At 36.8% G+C, this 21331-nt stretch overlaps 1 protein-coding gene across 1 annotated transcript in view; it reads right to left on the bottom strand.

Moving 5' to 3' along the window:
* Window positions 1–21331, bottom strand: part of ofcc1 (orofacial cleft 1 candidate 1) — a 78369-nt gene that overhangs the window by 45386 nt on the left and 11652 nt on the right. Inside the window, exons 6-8 of the mRNA XM_016555138.1 lie at window positions 20934–21075; window positions 13532–13626; window positions 8745–8836 (exon numbers count right to left, since the gene is read on the bottom strand). Coding sequence (XP_016410624.1) covers window positions 8745–8836; window positions 13532–13626; window positions 20934–21075 — 329 coding nt within the window. The remainder of the gene's footprint in view (window positions 1–8744; window positions 8837–13531; window positions 13627–20933; window positions 21076–21331) is intronic.

Raw genomic sequence — 21331 nt, 5'->3', positions numbered from 1 at the left:
CAGCCCCAGGCCTCAGTGGCATCAGCTAGATTCACTGTAACTTGATGCTTTAGTGTCAGTCAACAACTGGATGTGATGTAACCAAATTTAAATCTTAAAATGCCCCCAGCACATAATAAATAGCCTAATAATCAATAATCATTGTGCTGTTTAAACCAACAGTCCCCAGATGCTGTTAAAAGCAACACTCTCTTTTCCCACAAAGCCACAGATCATTCCAGCGCAATTTGGATTCTCTTTGGATACTTTGCATACTGTTTTCCACAAATATTTTACAATACAATGCAGATTTATATCTTGCCTTGTTTTTCCATAATTATCTTCACATCTCAAGCTTTTATAAGAAAGCTCATTTCCCCATTTCTGGCAGAAATTAAATGTGTTTCATTGAGAAAAAAGCAGCAAGAGGAGATTCGGGGTGTAGTAAAAGAGAATTACTGCCGCACAATTAGAATACGGCTCATAATTAGAATAGGAATTTTGCCACTGCCAAATTATCAGAATTATTTGCAGCTGAGAGCAGAGGGGAGATGGGCGCTGGGGTACTTTAACCTAATCGAAAGCAGGAAAAAAAATGTGTTCCACTTAATTAGCGGATCTCGTTTGACTAATAGCTAACCGCTCCTTTTTTTAATGCAGTGAAGTTCCTACATATAAGAAAAGTGCTCGAGTCTCTATAAAAACTGAAACATGGAGTATATGAATGTTTCACACACTGATTCACCCCTCCAGTGTTCTGGCTCTTAGGTCCAAACACACTTCCACACCCCATGTACGCAAGGAAGCCGAGTTCAAGCCAGCGCAACATGTGTGTGTTTATAGGCCGGTTGCGTCTGTCGGTAGGGAATCTCACATGGTAATGCCCAGACCCACTGAGTCTAATAAACACAGTGGAAACATGAAGTCTGTGAATGCACCTGGAGCCACTGAGAGCGATTATGAGCAGGTTATTCAGCAGAACCTGGGCATAATGTTTCTTACTTTCATAGCACAAGTTCAGTGCTTCCTAGTGCTGCACTGGTGGATTTTAGCAGGAAATGAGTCATCAATTAATGTGATCTTGAACATCCAAACTAAAGCCTGCCCAGAACCACAAAAAAAATCAGTTCTTTAAACTGAAATTTGTCTATTTTGCAACAGTGGCTTCATGCAACTAGGCCATAAGCCCTTCCTAAGACCCCATAACCAAAACAAAAAAATATGTGGTTTGTACATATTTGGATTATCTTTACAAAAAAACAAACAAACACACATTTTACATATCATTACAAAATTTACATGAAACAGCAATGTTTGTTAAACATTTTGTATACATTTGTACGCCCTACCAGCCACAGATGACAGCAAATTATTTTATTAAAATTGATATGATCTTCTTATAAGTTTGATAATGGTAGAGCTACTTTTGGAGCACATATTGTTTGTTATAGTAAAATACTTATCTGATTTATCTGTTTGTGGTTTATGAAGGAATATAAAATACCTCATCTCCCCTGCTGCTGGTAGTTATGTTGCATATGCTTTATTTATAATGCTATCTTGAATTCACCCTTCTCCAAAAATGTACTACGTTTCTTTATTATAACCAGTCACACAGTGTTTATACAATGCAAACATTCATTCATTAATTTAGATTCATTTTAAACTGTCATGTTAATCTGTTAACTAAAGCCACTCAGAGAAACCTCCACTCAACATTTAGAAAATAAATGATCTCTTATTCAAACATAGAACCTAATGCATGCACCCGAGAGCAGTCACCCAACAGAAGCCTCAGCTAGGGACATCAGAACGCCACCAAAATAAAAGCTGCAGGTTTTGACCCACTATTCACTGAATAAATCTGTACGGACTGTGGTCGCTGCAAATCCTGCTCCATACTACCAAATCCAACCCCAGTAAAAGGTATTCTGACACTTTACTAAAACAAAATTATAATTTATTATTATAATTATATTATTAATTTAATGAATTCATCATTTTCAGAACGTTTGTAATTAAAACCCTTATAACTACTGAATGTTGTCAGATTCTTGAGGTTGTACAACTTCTTGTTTTATATTTCTTTAACTAAAGAGAAATTAAAATACATTATAATTTGTTACATACATCGAAATAAAGCTGGTCATGTAAATATCTTAGATTATCACTGGGAAAACCAATCCTAATTATAAATAGCCTAATTGTAGATAAAAATCAAGCATCAGCTAAGAGAAACTTCCACATTAAATCCACATTGGTCAATCATTAGTCATTCAAGTGTAAATGTTTAAATTTACAAACCTGACTATGAGAAACTAAAGGACTGTGCCACCTAAACTGGGCTCTCGCAGAACTTACAGCTCTGTCAGACTTTGCATCATGTGTAATTCAAACTGTGATAAAATCTTCTGTCAGTTAACTGCTTCATAGGGCCATATATATATATATATATATATATATAAATATCTGAATACTTAGGACCATGTGATATTTGAGTTTTTCTTTTTTAATAAATCTGCAAAGATGTCAACAATTCTGTGTTTTTCTGTCAATATGGGGTGCTGTGTGTACATTAATGAGGAAAAAAAATTAACTTAAATGATTTTAGCAAATGGCTGCAATATAACAAAGAGTGAAAAATTTAAGGGGGTCTGAATACTTTCCGTACCCACTGTATATATATATATATATATATATGATCATTCTTTTATTTACACAGGCAAGAAATACTACTTTAAAACTGTACTGCATGTTTTTGCTGGCACTAAATACATATTCACTAAAATGTCCCTCTTTTTGAATGCTCTGCTGTGCAAACGTGATTCAGATGCATCTGTTTATTTTTGGCTACAATTTTAGGGAAAACAATTATATATTAATCTGAGTTGTCTAGTTGTTTATTAGTGCAGCAATCTCCTGAGACTTCCAGAACATGTTGTTGGAAGTTTAACACTGACTATTCAGTCCATGGCCTTCTATTCAGATGGACACCTCATTCAAGTGCACTTGAAACTAGGGCTATGGGAAAATACACAACACAAACACACCACAATTCAGCCGCCCACCATACCACGACCGGTCAGCTTCTCTCAAACAAACAGCTCGTCAGATTTGACAGTTCTGATTTTCGCGAAGTCAGAGGGCATCTATACAAACCTGGTCATGAAGCAGCGTATATATATATATATATATGTGTATATATATATATATATATGTGTGTGTGTGTGTGTGTGTGTGTGTGTGTGTGCGCGGTGTTTTGATGGTTCCCAGGAGCCTCCGAGCACAGGAAAGGGCCCATCAGCCCCTGAGGTGACTCTACACACCTCCAGACAAAACTACCCACAGTATTACATCAGAATTGATTGACCTGTGACTCGTAGACCGAGGAACGTGGGATGTGAAACTTCGGGCATGCTCTGCTTGCACATGGCTACCTCTGCACTCACAACAAACAGCGCCGTAAGATAATTACTGAGATCTACAATTAGCATAACAAAAATGACTTTGGCTTGATTTTTGTGAAACCATCAAATCATTGAATTAAGTGTAAGTACACTTGTGACCATGTTTCTTTTGAAAAGTGCACTTGGTAAAAATTTCAAATTAAAACTTTTACTTGAAAATAAATGTTTTAAATAATATTTTACTTACAAATGAGTATTATTTTGATGCGTTGACTAAATCGCATGTAAAGTGCTTGATTATAATTTTGTAGTGTTATTCAACATTACATTAAATGTACTTAATTGCAACTTCATCGCTACAAATGTGTAATTACATATAAAATGTATACAATAAAGTATATCTTAGTTTACCATAAATGGTTGTCAGTACATTCGCCAGTACACTTTTACCATATTTCAAAAACAATAGAAGAAATTATGAATTTAAAAAAAGGTCAGCTAACTGCTGCATATAATAATAATATAAACTACAAAACGTTTTCATTTATTTGCAATTAACCAGCAGTTAAGTAAATTCAGTAAAACAATTAAGCAAATTAAGTAAATTTGAAAACAAATAAATTCAGTTTGCACTCAAGCATATTATTTAAAAGTTTAAAAGCTTATTTTTTTCATAAAAGTATGCTAAAGTGTACCTTTTTTTCAGAAGAGAACACAGGAGAGAAAATTGCTGTGGTCAAATGGTTTAAGAAAATAACAGCCATTTTCAGATGCAGTGTGTATGTAGACAATGAGAGAAACCACACAACTTACAAACTAGGTAAAGAGACAGCAAAAAATTGGAACACAAAAAAAGAGATCCACTGTGAAAGGGTGGAAAGGAGTTTTGTGAAAGGAGATGGGAATGATTGTACAGATTTTGGAAGCATTGCTCACCCTCAGGAGGAAACACAGACCCCTAATCTTTCTCTTTTTAGGACAGGAAAAGTCACAGATATAATTGATATGAGATTTGGGGGGTATATTTCAGTGTAATTAGAGTCTTGATAATTGGGCTAATTAGATATAATTGTTGTGTGAGACTGAGTTTGATTAAAACAGGTTTCCCCAAAACGAGATAAGAGGGAAAATATTTAGCTGACAGGATGACATTGGTGCAACATAAATATGCAGAGTAATTAATGAACAAACACTTGCATGCAGTGGAAATGACTGCAAAGTTAAACACACACATGCAGATAAAAATATTCACTGTCCCGCTCACTGCGACAAGAATTATCTGCAGAGAAACTGCAGAACTATATCTCAAGGCAACATTCAAAGGAAATATTCGAAGGGAAAAAAAAGACAGAAACTTCGGTCACAGTATAAATAAGTCATGAACAATAGCTGCCTTGCTGTAGGCAGATCTCTTCTAAAGCAGCATCCCTACCAACATGAAACATCACAAGTGACCGATTTGATGATAAACATAGGTAGCAACTTTACACCACATGTATAGTGCTCCTCGCAAGAGGTTTGAAAAGTAATTCCAGTAGACTTTGATGTCTGCATGTTTCTAAGCTAATAGCTTGTAATAAGTATAAAAACAATGCAAAGAAAAAGAAAATCATGTTTAAAGAGACTGATCTTTATCGTACTGAATGTAAAACAAATATTTATATTCAACATTTCTCTCAACTTTGTCCACCATTTTTACATGATGCATTCTAGGATTGCTGTGTGTGTGTTGGAAAAATGTGACTATGCCTTGGATTTTAGCCAGACACCATATGCGCATATTTTCTTGGCTAGCATCCAACTAGCGTTTGTCATTTTATTTTCTCTTCTGTATCTGAAAAAATAAAGACGACAAACAAACTACCAGATCAAATAAGGTGGAAGGTCTTCAAACTCTTTTTGTCATACTTTCTCATTTTGAAATGAGTGCACACTTATCAATATTTACTCTTTGCTGCATTTTGTTTGTTCTTTGAAATCGCAGTGTATGGTTTAGGGTTATTACTCTGGCAAAGGTGTTTGATATGTAAATCTGGGAGAGGATCAAATGAGAGAAGGATAATAGAACTCAAAGAGAAAGAACAAGAGCAGCTCTGCCCATTCAGATAAACAGCTCTCTGAGCGATACCCAGCATCCCCTGCTCCCAGTTCACTGAATACCACAAGCCTTGAGACGTGTTTTTGTCTGAGCTGTGTTTTTGTCTGAGGCGCTTTTGACTTTTACACCATTTCCACATCATGCAAGCGTTATACTGTAGATCCCCCCCCCCCCAAAAAAAAAGTTTCCATTAAAAATAAACAACACTGTCTACACTGCAAGCTTATACAGAGCTGAAGAGCTTCTTTATTTTTTTATTTGAATAAAGTGTATTTATAAATGCCATATATGTGATATGACTGCTATGAATTTAATGAACTTGTCAAAATCAACTTGTGATGTTACTAAACTGGTTTACAAATTTAATCTTCTGCTTCTTCCCATTTACAGGTGTGTGTGTAAGCATCCACATTTTTCATTTATAGCTACATTAAAATGGAAGTTGGGGAACAATGTAAGAAGGAAAACAATCAATATTTCAAATCCTATATTGTAGCTTCTTAAAATAAAAGACCCTTTTTGGCTATCATAGCAAACTAGCCATTTTATTAGATTACATCATGAGGTGCATCCTGGGATCCTTTTTAAATAGTACTTAAGGAATGCCCTTTGTGGACACTTGACCTTCTTCTTTCTTTATGCACAATTTGTAACATTTCAAGAATCTAAATATACAAGCACCACTGCACAACAGACACTACACATGCATTACCCTCCAGGGCAAGTCTCTGCCAGTGTAGCAAATATATTAACCAACAAGCTACTCAAGTAATACTTTACATATATAATAAAACTAAGGTTTCATAATGTACAGTTTACTTAGTAATACAGCAGGTTCAGCCCTGTTTGTTTGAAGTTTGTTTAGTCGGCACACATTGTACTTTCAGAGGTCATACAAGCGGGCTGAGCACCAACTCATACAGATTTTCCATGCAAACAAATGGGACGGCAGTTATCAATAAACTCGTGGCTGTGAACTGTCAAAACCTCTGCCTGAGCTGCACGCATTTCACAGCAGAAAAAAAAAAACATCAAATGCAACATCAGAGTCTCTGCTGATTCTCTAGATGGCAGTAATATGCCTCACTCATTCACATATCAAGCCGTGCATGAAGACAGCGTAGTATCACGTGAGAGAAGGAGGTTATGTCCGATCTGTCACATTCAAGTAAATTGAGATAATTATTTAAATTCAGTTTTGACCAATCATGCAAAATGAAACTTCTTCAATCTGTTTCATGTTCAAACATTTATAGCATATCCTGGGAAGAAAAGATGGGCTTGAGCAACGTTCTGGTAGATTCTTCTTCATAATGACAGCAGTATTGGGAACAGTGATTCTTTGTTATGAAAACTGCACATAAATACCAGATACATTTAAAACAGGATGTTTTAAGTAAAGCAAATATCCTTTTTTAATACTTTACTGTAGAATGAAAGTCTGGGCAGTCTTGGACAAGGCCAAAATGGAGAAATTACAGAATATTTAACCTTATAAAAATGAACAAAGAAGCTGTTAGAGAGAATAAAAAGCTTAAAGCTATTAAAGCCCTCAATTATAATTGCACTATTTAAAGCATTTATTGTTAAAAACCAAAAGTCATAAAATCTAATGCACATTATTTGAATAAAATTAGCTCTTAATTTTCAACTCGGTTATTTTAAAATCATCTTGGGGGACAGAAAAGTTCACCTCACTGAATAATCACCCATGTACGCACACACACATACACACACACACACACACGTTACACTAATAATACACCCTAATGATGGTGTAACTGAGTTTGCATCCAGTGAAATGAATCAAAGAGTTTTCTCTAAAGTCAATATGATCGCTGCAGCATTGGTTGTGTGAGAACCATGAGAATATTCTAAAATGTGATTTGCATTTCAAAACAATATTAACAAACAAAGAAACAGTCAATTGAATTGTATTTCAGATGGCTTACATGAAAGACAGTGGGGCTAAACTCTGCCAGTCGATGTTTGGCTTTACGTTTTGAAGTCCTTTATCCTGCTTTGGGTTAGCAGTTGTGCTCCAGCCCTCTCTTCTCTGATGTGTGGCCTGAGTTTCATTTGATTTCCTCTCATACTTACAGCAGCACAGCTTCTGATCTTGTTTAATACTAGTCCAGCGGCAACAAATTACCAATTTTCAGAAATGAGCAGAGGTAGGCAGCTCTAAATCCTATAAAATGAGTCGCTCTTTCTTTCTTCTCAGAGAAATATACAGCGTTGGCAATAATTCGGGCAAAATAAAAATAAAAACACACACCTCAATTTTTTCCCTCTGTGGATTTAGGCGAGCAGCTTTCATCGCAGGCACGTGCAGTGAAATTTAGGTAAGTGTTTTGTGAAATGCAATTTGACGAGGCCGTTTATAAGATTTGTTTGGTGCTGCTGTTTGTGTCGGTGTGTTTTCACTCCTGTTTTCTCATTAATATCAAATGCTGTAAGCCACAATAAAACGCAGAAAACACTCATTCGTAGGCCTGCTTGTGCACTTTGCATCACTAGAGAAAAAGCAATTATCCACAGCGCAAGGTTTTATGCGTTGCCGATGTTAACGTTACCTTGATCCCTTCAATAAAAACGCACATTGAATCTGACAATAAAGCGACATTCATATTGCGGACAGTGACATTCATATTCAGCCTCAAATAAATCATGCAAGTTGATGTGTGTTAATATATGCACTGAGAAAAAGATGCAGTATTATAGGGTCACAACTCAACAATAACAATTTTCAAAAAATATTGGAAAATTAGGTGGTGTGATTTATATATAATCTTAGTATAAAAGATGATACATTCAAAAGATTAGGGTTGTGTGTGGGTGGGCGTGTGTGTGTGTTATATGAAGGCCTTTAATGTTTATCCACAAACTGCCACACAACAATATTCAGAATAGCATACTTTGCTCTATGCTGTAGTCAGTATACACAAATTATGCTTATGCACACAATTCGCCAATGGCCTAATACATTTCCCAAAACATGATACTTTTCAGTGTGACAAGATGGAAAACAACTATAATATACTTTTTTTTTTTTTTTAATGGTAACGTCATGCCAGTGAATTAAACACATAACGCAATCAGGTCATGTGACAACAAATATATTTCTGCTAATAATGTTTATCATGGCATAATGCCTGCTGTTCTGCATGTGCAGTATGCAGTAAGTATGCTTGTATTCATTCTGAACATAACCATATATACCCATAGACATGAAACTGACCTTGAGAAATGACACTTACCTCACAGCGAAGGTGAACTGGTCTAGCTGATCTTTAGGGAGAGGTTTGAGCGCCTCACTGTTTCTCTCGATTATCTTCTTCTGCCTGCCGCTCTGATCGGAGAGACACATGTGCATGTCGTTTGTAATCATAGCAGGAAACAGTTGCAGTGATTTATCTTGGGAATACAATGACAGTAGCACACTTCACCCTGACATCATCTCTCAAACACAAACACACACACACACACACACACACACACAAACCAGCACAGGAAACGAATGACATTCACATTACAGACAACATCTAATCAAAGTTGTCGGAAAGACAGAGATGGGATGAAATGAAAAGAAAAGAAAGGCAGTCACACAAAATTAGACAAAAACAAGAAATGATATGTTTAAAGCAACACACATGGCACACTCAAACTACTGAATTCAGCTCTATAAAATCATTATGAGTCAAGAATCTATATAAAAAAGCACCAGAAGTGTGTTTCCAACTCAAAGGATATTCCAAAAGAGGGGCATCATATTAATGCTGTCTCTAGATATAGTATTTTGCCCATTTCTTGCAAAATATGATGATTATAAACAGTACTTCATTCAATGCTGAAAAATATCAGCAAAAACAGTTCAGTACAATTAAACAGTCTATATTATCCAATACTTACGTGTTTTATTTTATTTGTGTATTTTTTGCTTATTAGACTATGGTATTGATAACTTAGCAACATGTTAACAACAAAATTATTCACTTGAGTAGAGTCTCCCATGGTAAAGTGTACACTTTTCCTAATTTTTCTCCTAATTCCCTTTTGACTTAAAATGTAGGTAGCTCTCTAGGTTGTTAAACAGAGCTTTTTGGGTGCTGAGTAGACTTTGGAAGACAGTTCATATCATTTATATGTCATTTATGAAGGGCTGCCCTACAGTCACAAGAATTACTGCATGCAATGAAATCAAAGCAATATATTCAAAGGATAAATGTGAAATATGAACTGGCAACAAAACAGAGTTTTTCTTCTGTAAAAAATTGATATACTGTAATACTGTATCCGACAACATATTCTGCCACATAAACTCTTTAGACTGGCCTATTGGAAACCTGAGGATGACAATATGAAAGCTGCTTGTAGCTTTTTTTTTTTTTAACCACACATAAAATCTTCCCACTATTTGACTAATATGAGCAAAATCGGTGTCAGGTGTTTCTGCGAGTCAGGGGAACTAGCCAATCAGAAACTATCTGCCTGTCAATCATTTTGCATATACTGTATGCTTTAAAGGGTGTTTTGAGGAACATGTGGTTGGGATTAGAAAAATAGCAGAAGTTAGCCAAACGGCTGAAATCACTTAAAGCACAGAAGAGTCATACGCAATAAGAAGGAAATTCAGTGATTTAAAATAATTGTTTTAATCTAGTCCATTCTTTTAACAGCATGAGTCAGCCATGGATATGTTGGACCCAGTTATGGATTAAAACACCAGTCATGGTGGAGACCAATCAGAAACGTTATCTGCAGAATTAGCCAGATATCCTCTCATAATGAACCACATTCAAGCCTTTTAAATCAACAATAAAATCAACACCACTCAATACATTTCAACCTAAAACTGAGTCAGCAGGTTATTAAACTCTCTACTGAAACTTCCAGCACCAGGGCCCAGAGCTGTAACCACCACAGACATTGAGGGGAACAATAATTATAAACGGCCAAACTGTTCCCCCAATAACTAGAAATATTTTAAAATCTTGCATTGCTCTGCTGCACTCCATTATGCAGTGCTATGTCCGTTGTTAGGATGACAAAAAGATTTAAAAGTTGGCTGGCTTGCCTGAGGGGTCTAACAATGTTCGTCAATGGCAAAATGACTGAGATGGCCAATCAAATCAAAGTAGGTGGAGTTTACCGTTCACATAATCAGAGCACAAATTCCAGCATCAGTTTTATCAATGAAGGACAGACAGGTAAGAGCAAAGCATTTAACAACTGATAATTGTTTTATGATAGACCAACATGACTGACAAAATGATAGACGATGATATCCAGCGATGCAAACTACTCAATTGTTTTCTCAAAAATGGTAATTTAGCTATCATCTATGTGATTCATGTCATTCCTAACTGAATGTGATGAGACAAGAAACGTTTTCCGTTTTCAACATATTAGGCATATGAATAAGAGTTAAAGTGTGCATGTTTTCAAATATTATTTGCAAATAGTTCAAAATCATTACTTCCCAACTAGAGTTAAACTTATCATTTTTATTTTAAAGGACTCTCCCAATAGTCAAGACATGGCCAAATACTGACCGCTCAGTTTAATGTTAGGGTGACATTTTGTTTTTGTTTTTTTTTATTAAAATGTACGGTGGTCTGCCAGAGGTCTAACATTGGCAGATGGCCAATCAAATTAAAAACAAGATGAACAACAAACATGAAATGTGAAGCTTCAGAATGAAGTTTTAAGAGGGGTAAGTAGATAAGCATTTGATGTTTAAAAGTTAAATGACAGACAATTAAATCCAGTGATGCAATGTATTCAGTCTGTTCTGTCCTATTTTGCTTTTTGAATTGAAAATAGGCTTTATCATTTACATTATTCATGTAATGTATTTCATGCCTTTACTCATATTCTATGTTTTGTCCTCTTTCAGGGTAGTTGCTTAACTTCACGGGACTGGACCAAATTTTTCTTGAAGAGCCCCTCCTTCAGACACACTAAGTACTAGTAACGCAGCAGTAGTTTGGCATTATAATAATTCTTCACAGTTCCTCTAAAATACTGTAGCTTTGTAGACACAGAAACAGTGGTAGATAGACCTAGCCAGACATCCCCTCATAATGAACCACATTCAAGCCTTTTAAACCACCAATAAAATCAACACCACCAAGAAAATTTGACTCAGGAACAGTGGTAGATAGAACAAAACAAGGCAAAAATGGGGGTCTAATTCTGACCCCGCATAGCTCAAGCATGCAGCAGTGTATTAGAGCAGTCATAATTGGAGTCCATTAGAGTTCAGAAGTCATTTTGAGCTGGGTGCTGATATTGTTTGTTAGTCTGGCATTCAGTCTGATGCACTACGCCCTTGGGTGGGCTCAGACGCGCTGCTGCAGCACAGATACTGCCTGCATCTACATATGAAAGATCACTGTCACCAATCCAGAAATGAAAAACACATTGGACCACATACAGCAAACTACAGAGAAGAACACAACAGAGAAGAACATTATAGCTAGAGAAAAAGAAGAAAAAGAAGAAGGAGGAGGGGGGGAAAAAACAGGATATATATGCCAGTATGTTGAATTTTATGGCTGGCTTCCAGATTTAGGCAGGTATGACATTTTTCATCACTAGACTACTGCTGAACAATAGTTGATAACAGGAGAAGCCAAATATAAATATACCATAAAATGTTAAATATGTTTCAGAAGAAGTATTTAAACAATATGTTCTTCAAATCGAATACTTTTTTTAGTTGTGTATCAGAGTTTTCACTTTAAGATCATTCCCTTCATTTTTTAATTGATTTGAAGAGTTCACTTGAAAGGATGATATTGTAATTATTATATACAGTATCATAGAATAGTTATTTTAAAGGGGAGAATATAAATATGGTAAAAGTATGCTGACGCATGGCCTAAAGACACAAAATATTAATACATTCATACTATTTTATGTCAAATAAATTTAAATACAATTTTAGACATTTATACAATTGACACAAACATCAACATGGTAGAATGACCCATTAGCTTTCCCTGAAAAGCATGACGTCTGCATTACAACTTATTTCAATAAACAGATTTAATTGTTGATAGTGATGTAATATGGATAATGAGGATAATTTCTAATACAATGTGCACAATTCCATTCCTGTGATTAATCTGCAGATGCATGTAAACTGCTGCGAGTTTGCATGTTCCTGGCATCCCATGACAACAGTAACAACAAAGACTAAAGTGGCAGGAGAGAACACACAATGCACAGTTGTGCAACATAAGACAGCAGCACCAGATCAGCACAGAGAAGTCATTTTGCAATTACCACTTCAAAGTGCGGCAGGTAACGTCGCAGCTTTGATTCATTTAGCTTAAGTCCTGTGGAGCGCAGGGAAAGGCGTGTTGAGAGCAGTTAGAGAGAGAGAGCAAAATGAGAGAACACAAATGATAGCTGGCACTGCTGATTTCACAGAATCTGAGCTGTTTTGGCTTGTCGAGCACATCAAAACTAGCTTTGAAGACTGAAAAATACCTGTTAGTGTGAAATGTATTTTGACAAATCTCAGATAATAAGGGGAGTAGGGAGGAAAAAAAGGGAGGAGCAGCAGGGGCGTCCTTTTTTTTTTTGTAAAGGGGGCATTAGTGGCGGTCCTGGCTCACTTGGTGTCTTGGGCTAAATAAGACATGACTAAAGAAATAAACATGTCACGTAAATGAAACAAATACTATAGTACACTTGCTAGTAAAGATTTTTTATTTTTTTTTTTTTCAAAAAAGTCATATGAGTTTCATGAGATTCCATGCACACAGAATGTTTTTGCACGCTATGCATACCATGCCAAAAATAGTATGATAGTACAGAAGAATGTGTAATAATTCAAACACTTTTTACCTACTTATTATTACAAAATAAGATGACCTGCTTTCTTTTTTTTTCTTTCTATTTTTATTTTTCCCCCCACTCTTTTAAGCTTGCAAGCTTTTAATCTTCCAAATGTTTGAATGGGCATGGTGCCTCTGAGGAGAAGTGAGAGAGAGGGCCCATGTTCAAGGTCAGAATGTTTCCTCATTCAAGTTACCTTGCTATGAATTTCGGCCTCGGTTTTCTCAGCGATGGGGCGGTTTGTCTGGTTGCTGGGCTCAGAGGCTGACACAGCTCCACTGGGGCTCTTACCTGCAATGACATTACAAATGAACCTTTGTTCTTGTAAGGCCGAAAATAACTTATGATCAGTGATTTATGGTTTAATTAATTAAATTAATATTGCATAATCTCTAACTTCACAGATGAAGCACAAAAACAGAAACTTTGGTATAGTTCACATTTAACGCAAGGTAAAACAAAATAAAATGAAATATAATATAATATAATAAAATAAAAGAAAGCAATTTGACAATTTCAGCATATTTTAAAATAAATTAAATAAGTGAAAATGAAATTATATAAATTATATATTATACCTATGAAGCACAACTAATGAGAACGGTAAATTCCTGTAGACTTTCAACAACAATGAAATGTACAGCTAAAGCAAAAGTGATGAAACTTTCTCTTCACATTTATTATGTTCTTTCTCACCCTCACACACATCATCAACATCTCTGAGCCCAACCTCTCCTTTTTTTTCATTGCTCTAATGCACACAATTAGACATGATGAAAAATCGGAAAAAAATTAAATTTAGTTGTAATACATTTTGCCATTCTTCCTTCCTTTGGAAAATTACTTTTGAAGTGTTTTCTCTCGCTCTCCGTCTGTAATTTAAATGGTAAGCTGCCAGATGTGTGTCTCATGCTTGAAGTGCAGGAGCTTTGCATTATTTAGCATATTAACATTCACAGAATTTAAAAAAGAGGGTTCCTGCATTGCCTGGAGCTTCCAATTAAGTAAACCTTAGCTTGATACATGTAAAAATTTTAACATGAGAAACTTTTTTCATTGCGTTTTTTCTCTTCAGTCACATTTATATAATAAATATGGAAACTTCCAAGATGATATAATTTTTCTCTTGCTGCGGGATTAAATATATCAGTAATAACTTTTAAATATAGGCAACGTATCAGGAAGGCTTTAGAAGACTCAAATAGGTTTTAATAGCAGGAGCATTCAGGGCTGGTATGTCCTCAGTGCTGTTTTTGAACTGATATTACATTTAATCTGAACACAGATGTAGGTTTTAATTACAAGTTATACTAGTAAACATTTGAGATGCCTACAGCTGAAAGCATTACATCTGCCCTATCTTAACATAAATATGGGTGGTTATTTCATTAAAATGAATGCATAATCACTTTCAATTGCATGGCTTACCTCTGATGCACTGTCTTTTCACTGTAGTGACAAGCCTTAAGAAATACCGTAGACAACGGAAACAAATTACAGACATTTTCTACTGCTGAAGCTTGAAAAAGTCAAAAAGTGTTGGAGGGGAAATTTGTCTTCTACAGAAGATATGTCAGTCTGTTTTCTCTTGGAAGAGACACAGTTAATGACCCACGAAACCATATGGAGTTATATGTAAAAAAGGTTTATTCAAAACCTTCACGTTATGAGACCGGCCCCAATGGCTCTCTGCCGTTCAATATTGGTGTGTTTGGTTCATAATGGTTTTGTAATCATTTCTTCACATGGTTGCTTCCAACAGTTTGTTCCAGTTTTGTACCAGGGGAGATAATAGCCTATTTTATTTTCAATGTTTAAACTTCCTGCACTATATTATTATTTTGTCCAACATGTTGCTCATTAAAAGAGTCCGGACGGTAGCGATGCATTAATTAGCTTCAACAATGGTGTTACATCTCCAAGGTAAAAGGTAACCAATGCGAAGACTGACAAGTTTAGCAAAAGTTTAGCACCATACAGCAATGCAGTTTTCAGGTTAAATATCACTTTAAAAAAAAATAAAAAACAATTCCCCCCCAACAATGATACTTTCGACATGCATCATCAGAATTAAAAAAGATACTGACAGTAATAAAGACATTAGCCTTACATAAACCGAAGACCCCTGTCTCTGCCGTGTGCAGTGCATAATTTTTTATCTAAGGTTTAGCCTGTTCCAATCTACGGCCTGCAGCGATGTGGAGCAAAAGCCTGCCCCCCACCTCTGTTCTGTGTCCAGAGACTGTAATTCCTGTCAGCAGAGCATTCTGCCTGCCTTTGCGCCACGATCATGCATGTTTTAATGGGCCAGCCAACACAACTTTGCAACTTTTCCTTTAATTATCCTTCCTCCAGCCTGATGCTCAGATGGTGTCGGGTCTGAATTAGTGCAGCGTTGACAGCTGTAGGCTATGTCCATGAACTTGGAGTGCTGCAGCCACAACCCACGTTCTCCCAGGGTGAACAAGAGAGGCTTGTTATCCTCTGCTTACCATGAACGCACAGAGAGTAGGAACCGGGCCTGAAGGGTTGGGTGACCGACGGGGACCTGTGCGCTCACCTAGGTTTCTAATTGCCCTGGTGTCGGTTCCAGAGTTGCAGAAAATCAAAGGTCAGTGAATTATTGATTACCCATGAGCATAATCCATGACTCATAATTACCCGATGTAATAGGACTAATCAAAACAAAAGGAAATAAAGTAGAGAACAATTTTTTTTAAACATTTTGAAAAATAAAATTTTTAATACATAAGGTTATAAAAAATCACTGCTCTAACAAGGAGCAACTTTTGGTCGATTTTATATTTTTTGAGCAAAAGTGTGTGTGTGTGTGTGTGTGTGTATATATATATATATATATATATATACACACATATATACCAAATGATACATAATTTGCATTTTATATCACATGACATTATATTATACTTTAATCATTATAGAGACTTACAGAGGCATTATTTTACAGTCATTCCCAGGTTCCATGACTGTGCGAATCGTGAGCTTTTTCAAATATTTGAAACTTAGCAAGTATCTGCGTATTTACAATGATATCATGTTTAAAAATCTGCATTATGCAAGGCTTGTCACTTCAGAACAGTTTGTTTTTCTTCACATAAGCTAAGCAGCCTTTGGGAATGTCTGTCCGACTCCATCACCCTCACCACATGAGGCTACGTTTTCTCATCAACTAAAAACCGAGTTTGATGTAAGCAAGGTTAATTCATCCATTTAAAGATGGGCAGTAGTAAATTAATTGGGGTAAAAATGCAGTGTGATTTAGTGAGTATGATCCAGTATTAGGGTTATCTGCAGTGACCGGGACTGGCCCCTCAGGGACAATGATATAAAAGAGCACGGCTGTGTTCCAGAAACACTCTAAGAGCAAATCTTGGAAATTGTCATTGCGCTAAAGGGCCGAGTGTACTACGATGCATTTATTTAAGGGGCAGGATGCAATCAAACACAGCTTCCAAAAGCCCCACTGCATGCAGTTACAGACCCACTAAGGGTGATCAAAGCAGAAAGGTCTAATTTAATTAGTCATTTGAATTCAAACAGACCTAGTGTAACTGGATCGTTCACTTAATGTGAAAGGTCAGTTAACTCATAACGCCTGCAGCTACGTCATATGTTGCAATGAACATAGAAATGAGGGAAAATAGTATTAACCGTCAGTGCTCCTATTTGACATGTCTGAGCATTACAATAATACCCAAGAATGACAAGGAATGTACCTGTATTCTCAGCTGATTTTTGAAAAGAAAAAGACTTGAATGAACTGAGAGACAGCTATATAGTGTGTTATTATTACTATTATTATTATTATTATAAATGTCTCAATACACCAAAAAAAACAAAAAACTAAAGTCAAGCTAAAACAAATAATAATTTTAAACATAACTATCAAACAATGTTATATAATTAAATTATACAGATCAGTATTCACACACACACACACATCTCAAAAAAGGTGCCAGATACATCTACCATAGTTAGCAGAAAAGACGTGATAAAAAACGTTAGTCCGTGAAGCCAAAGTTGGATGTTCTCTATTTGCAGTTTTTACTCACTGAATTAGATTTTCATTTCAGAGTAATGTGAGGTTGTCAGTCCAATCCCGCTCTCTCGCTTGATGGGAATCCTCCATCTGAATATCATAAGAGTGTGTAGCAGTAATGCAACCTGAACTGATCCTTATGCTAACGTCATCTCTGCTCAGCGGTTTGATGCTGTGATGTCCAGTGAAGAACACCTTTTGATCACTTATTCGAGTCAGATTGAGTTAGAGGAAGTGACAAGCTGTGAAATGTAAAAGACCAATTTCTTCCACATGTTGCGGCGCTCTGAGAACAGCGCCGAGCTGTCAGCTAGCATCACGCTTAAAATGGGACAGGTTGCTACCCAGCAGACCTGTCACAACTCATTTGTAATTAAAAAGCCTATGTGATGTTTAAAGCTGAGCACCCCAGAAACTTTTTTTCTGGTTCTGCTCTGTTAAATAAAGATGAGTACTGCCAAAAAAAAAAAAAAAAAAAGAACAATGGTCTTTGCGCAAGATCAATACCAAATGAGACTGCATTGGCGTCAAGATGTTCTGTGACCCATGTGAGGACAAAACGCTCGGAGACAGGAAGGTGTGCCTGGGAGACGCACACTTATTGAAGTAAAAACTGCTCTACACATGGACGTGAGTGAAAGGAAACTGCTTATTTGCCTCTTTCCTGTCCAAACTAATCTGTATGCAATGGGAGTGCTGGATATTTAAGAGCATAAATTGCACAACTGCTTATAAAAACTAGACTTTTTTTTCTTTTTCTTAAGAAAATAAGAAATAGTGCTTCCCTGTAAAAAACTTGCCAGTGTAATTCTTGGGTGTGGGAGGTTGCCAGAGCATTGTGGTTTCTAAGGTGTCCTGTGTGGTTTTTTAGCATAATTATGTGTGAATAGGGTGTTGTAGGTAGCAGGTAAACTGATATAGTTGGGTAAACTGGTACATGAGAACACAAAAAGTAACAAATCAAATAATTTAAATGCACTGTAATCACTTTAGATAAAATAATCTGTCAAATGTATAAATGTAAATGTTTGCAGGGCACTGCTTTGCAGTTGCTAATGAGTTCTGGTTTGTTGCTAGTGTGTTCTGATCATTTTTTTTTACTTTTTGCTATGCAGTTTCCAAAGTGTTGTAGGTGGTTTCCAGGACGTTCCTAAATTCCGTACTAACTCAGTATTCTGAGTGGTTTTCAGTGGCTTAATTTGCGGTTGTTAATTTGTTCCGAGTGGTTTTTAAAGGGATAGTTCACCCAAAAATGAAAATTATGTCATTATTTAATCACCCTCATGTCGTTCCAAACCCGTAAGACCTCCGTTCATCTTCGGAACACAAATTAAGATATTTTTGAAGAAATCTGAGAGCTCTCTGACCCTCCCATAGACAGCAAGGGTCCTTACACACTTTTTGAATGCAAAAAAAAAAAAAAATAACGACTTTATTCAACAATTCGTCTCCTCCGCATCACTCTAGCGCCATTTTGGAGAGTATCCACTGAACGTAAATTGCATATGCTGTTTTGTGTCAGCTGTGCCACGCGGTTATGCCATTTACGCTTTGATTTGAATGAAAACAACGTATACGCGTGGCGCAGCTGACACGCAATTTACGTTCAGTGGATACTCTCCAAAATGGCGCTAGGGTGGAGGAGTCGAATTGTTGAATAAAGTTGTTTTGTTTTTTTTGCTTTTGCGCACAAAAAGTATTCTCGTAGCTTTGTAAAATTACGGTTGAACCCCTGATGTCACATGGATTATTTTACCGATCTCCTTGCTATGTTTCTGGGCCTTGATCGTGTAAGGACCCTTGCTGTCTATGGGAAGGTCAGAGAGCTCTCAGATTCCATCAAAAATATCTTAATTTGTGGTCCGAAGATGAACGAAGGTCTTACAGGTTTGAAACGACATGAGGGTGAGTAATTAATGACAGAATTTTCATTTTTGGGTGAACTATCCCTTTAAGCAGCATAACAGTTTTCATCCAAATCTGCATCATGGGAACGCATCACTTTAGCACTAGATTTAGCAACTTTCAGACCCTTTTAGCGGCTTTTTTCCATAGAATATTCATACTGACTGTAAAGAGAGGGGCGGGGCCGAGAGCCGTGGGAACGGAGCGAGGCCGGTGGAGTAAATGCTAATGCTAATGCGAGACACCTGCGCCACTCACCGGTCTAGCACCGCAGCCGACTTGTCAATAAATGAGTACAAAACAGTGTTTCCTAGCACCTGTCGCTTACTGATTGTTTGGAATTATAAATATGAGCGTAGTTCGTCTGTTAATATCCCATGCCCTTTTTTGTTTGTTGTTGTTTTTTTTTTTTGTTACAATACCGTGATATAAATTTGTGGTCATACCGCCCAGCACTAGTTCCGAAGATGAACTGAGGTCTTACGGGTTTGGAACGACATGAGGGTGAGTAATTAATGACAGAATTTTCATTTTTGGGTGAACTATCCCTTTAAGTGATCCTGTGTAACTGCAAAGGTGTTCTGGGTGGTTGCTAGGCCATTGAAGAGAGTTAATCTTAAAAAGTGCCCACCTTCAAGTCTTGATGACTCTAGATTTTTAAATGTGATTCAGATACCAACTTTAGTGTAATGGGATATATTTGTGTGTCTAAATGCTTATAAAAGTAATTGCATGGCTCTCCTCAAGTCACACAATTTGAGGTATCATTCATGGCTGAAAAAGTTTAATACTTCAAGTTAGTTGTTTGAAAATTTGGGAGCTTATGACCAAAGTATTGAAACACCATCAAAAGACTGAGGCATATGCATGCTGTCTAAATCATTTATAAACAAAATAAGCCAACAAATATGGCATCATTTAAAGACATTAAGCAGGCAACAACACAAGCAAAAGGGCCCAAGTGACGTAACGTGAAAACAATGCCTGACTTGCTTCATTTGTTTCAATGTGACTATGAAGACTTTCAATACAGTGTTCAGCACATAAACATATGCCACGTGTTTTGAAAGCTTTGATCTCTATGTGTACCGTTCTAAACTCGTATGCTACTTCCTAAACAACTGGCAAACAATGAACGCACTAGAAAAAAAAAAATCAATAAGCTAATGGAGGCACACACAAGCGAATGAGCCCTATTAGTGATCTCGCTATCACCCCATCCCGCTTAACGTTGACTGCTCACGGTTCGACACAACAATGTGAGCCGGCTTCTGGCTGAGAGTTTTGATTAGAGGAAATATGCGCCATTTGATAACACAGCAATGGATGATGATGATGATGATGATGATGGTGATGATAGCATTCAGTGAGAAATGTCAATCATGTGAAAAGCTGAACGTCTTATGTTAGTGAGCTTCATTTACAGTGCAAACAATTTGGCCTAAATGGCACCTATTGTGCTGCACAAATTGGACGTACTTTAGTCTGAATGAAGAAGGTTCATTTTCTCTGCATGAATGCCCCACCAGATTCTAACTGGCAGCTGCCATTCTGCCTCTGTGTGGGAGTTTGTGGCGGGCTGTGACATTCTCTGGCATTTCTTCCTTTCGAGGGTGGGGTGTAGAAGTCCTACCTGGCAGAGAAGCAGAGGAGCGGATGGAGGTGTCCTGATGGGGATGAAGCCCCTGGCTGGAGCTCAGCTGGGGGTGAGAAGGGATCTGCAGGGTGAAGCTGCGCTCTGGCACCCCGGTGCTGCCCCGTGGGAGTCTCTTCACCTGCACAGAGGGATGTCTACTGATTGACAAAGACTGATTATGAAAGGCATTATAAGACAGTTGGCAAATAGATGCTGTACAGCAGTGGCTCTCGACTGGTTTTGCTTCAGGTCCCAGATAATTCAGGAACCCAGATTTAATGTAGTTTGATTGGACACAGCCTTTGACATAAAAAAAAAAAAGACATGGGAAGTGTTTCTCCTCCATTTTAAATACAGATAAGTCAATTTCCTTTGCAATCACTCCTTTGCACAAA

This window comes from Sinocyclocheilus rhinocerous, unplaced genomic scaffold, assembly GCF_001515625.1.
Source record: "Sinocyclocheilus rhinocerous isolate Xijiao unplaced genomic scaffold, SAMN03320098_v1.1 scaffold286, whole genome shotgun sequence".
NCBI lineage: Eukaryota > Metazoa > Chordata > Actinopteri > Cypriniformes > Cyprinidae > Sinocyclocheilus > Sinocyclocheilus rhinocerous.
The sequence above is the reverse complement of the archived record's forward strand: the minus strand, read 5'-3'. Positions and strand labels throughout refer to the sequence as shown.